The sequence below is a fragment of the Diaphorina citri genome, unplaced genomic scaffold (genome assembly GCF_000475195.1).
Source record: "Diaphorina citri unplaced genomic scaffold, Diaci psyllid genome assembly version 1.1 scaffold30859, whole genome shotgun sequence".
Taxonomy (NCBI): Eukaryota; Metazoa; Arthropoda; class Insecta; order Hemiptera; family Psyllidae; genus Diaphorina; species Diaphorina citri.
The window spans coordinates 9,151-10,567 of record NW_007408196.1 but is presented as its reverse complement, the minus strand read 5'-3'; the positions used below and the strand labels follow the sequence as shown (position 1 = coordinate 10,567).

Genomic DNA, 1,417 nt, shown 5'->3' with positions numbered 1-1,417 from the left:
ATCCCATGGGATTTTTCACGCCGAATCGAATGGTGAAACTTTTAGAACTGTCCGACTTACAGTTGAGAAGTTTAATGTGATAGAAAGTCGTGTGATGTTCACACCAGATTTTTTTTTACAAATTTTGATTGTGAATCCCTTCTTTTTGTACCCTTCTTTTCCAGTCAATGTGGGAGAGGATTGTCCCGTGTTTGACGGCCTGTACGAGTTCTGCCAACTGTCAGCGGGTGGATCAGTGGCTGCTGCAGTCAAGTTGAACAAACAAGCGTCTGAAATCTGCATCAACTGGGGTGGCGGATTGCATCATGCTAAGAAATCCGAAGCATCCGGGTTTTGCTACGTGAATGATATTGTTCTTGGTAAGTTGGATTTTTTTCCCTTGGTTTAGAGTGGCAGGATTCTTAGGAATGAGCCCTACCACATAACCACAGTTTTTTTCAAAGAGTTTGATTTTAACTGAGTTCATACTATACTATATTATATAAGATTGTATTATTTTTGTAAAATGAAGAGAGATAAATATTTGAAAAAAAAAGTTCAAATTTTTCATCAAGAGAAAAATGAAGCATATTTGTTTTAAATTTGATTTCCCCCATAGGTATTCTGGAGTTGCTCAAATATCACCAGCGAGTTCTGTACATTGATGTGGATGTGCATCATGGTGACGGTGTGGAGGAGGCGTTCTATACGACAGATCGGGTGATGACCGTATCATTCCACAAGTACGGGGAGTACTTCCCTGGCACGGGAGATTTGAGGGTGAGTTGATCTTGGAGAATTGCTGGATTCCCCCCCCCCCCTACTCCCCTCTAAAATGTATTTCACTCACTGGGGAAAATTAATGAGACACCTGAGCATTTTCTAAGTTTTCCATTAGAGGTCTAGGGCTCTTTTAGATAACCAAAGGGGAAGCCACAAAAAGATCTAATCAAGTTGGTTGTAGTGAGCCCCATGGGGATCTTTAATATAACTAGTGGCCCTACTTATGCCAATATCAATGTTTTCCATATTAAAACAACTATGTATTTGATGTTATATTAAGCCGATAATTTGGGCCCCATCCTGTGGTATGATCCTTATTCAGGTGGGCAAGAAAGAAATAGAAAAAAGAAGGGCAAGTTGCTGCGTGTGTAAGTATGAAAGACACCAATAAATTACTAATCCCTTGAATATGTATTCGCTAAATACGATGCAAATTTTATTTTCAATGATGGGGATCGAACCTGGGACCTTCTGCATGGCGAGCAACAAGGCACATTTACATTCTTGACTCGCAAAAGAGCGCCCACCATTTTGTATAACAGTGCGCCAAGTTGGACAATACATTAACTAGTAGCTTAACTATAAGAGTCTCTTGAGGATTATTTTCTTGTTCTCAGGACATGGAGCGTGGTAAAGGCAAATATTGATGCGTGGG

At 40.2% G+C, this 1,417-nt stretch overlaps 1 protein-coding gene across 1 annotated transcript; it reads left to right on the top strand.

Moving 5' to 3' along the window:
- Positions 1 to 164: 164 nt before the first annotated feature.
- On the top strand, positions 165 to 786 carry LOC103523640 (histone deacetylase Rpd3-like; the record flags this gene model as incomplete). Its single annotated transcript, XM_008488669.2, has 2 exons — positions 165 to 359; positions 599 to 786. Coding segments are annotated over 2 exons (365 nt in total), but the record flags the coding sequence as incomplete, so codon positions are not given.
- Positions 787 to 1,417: the final 631 nt, after the last annotated feature.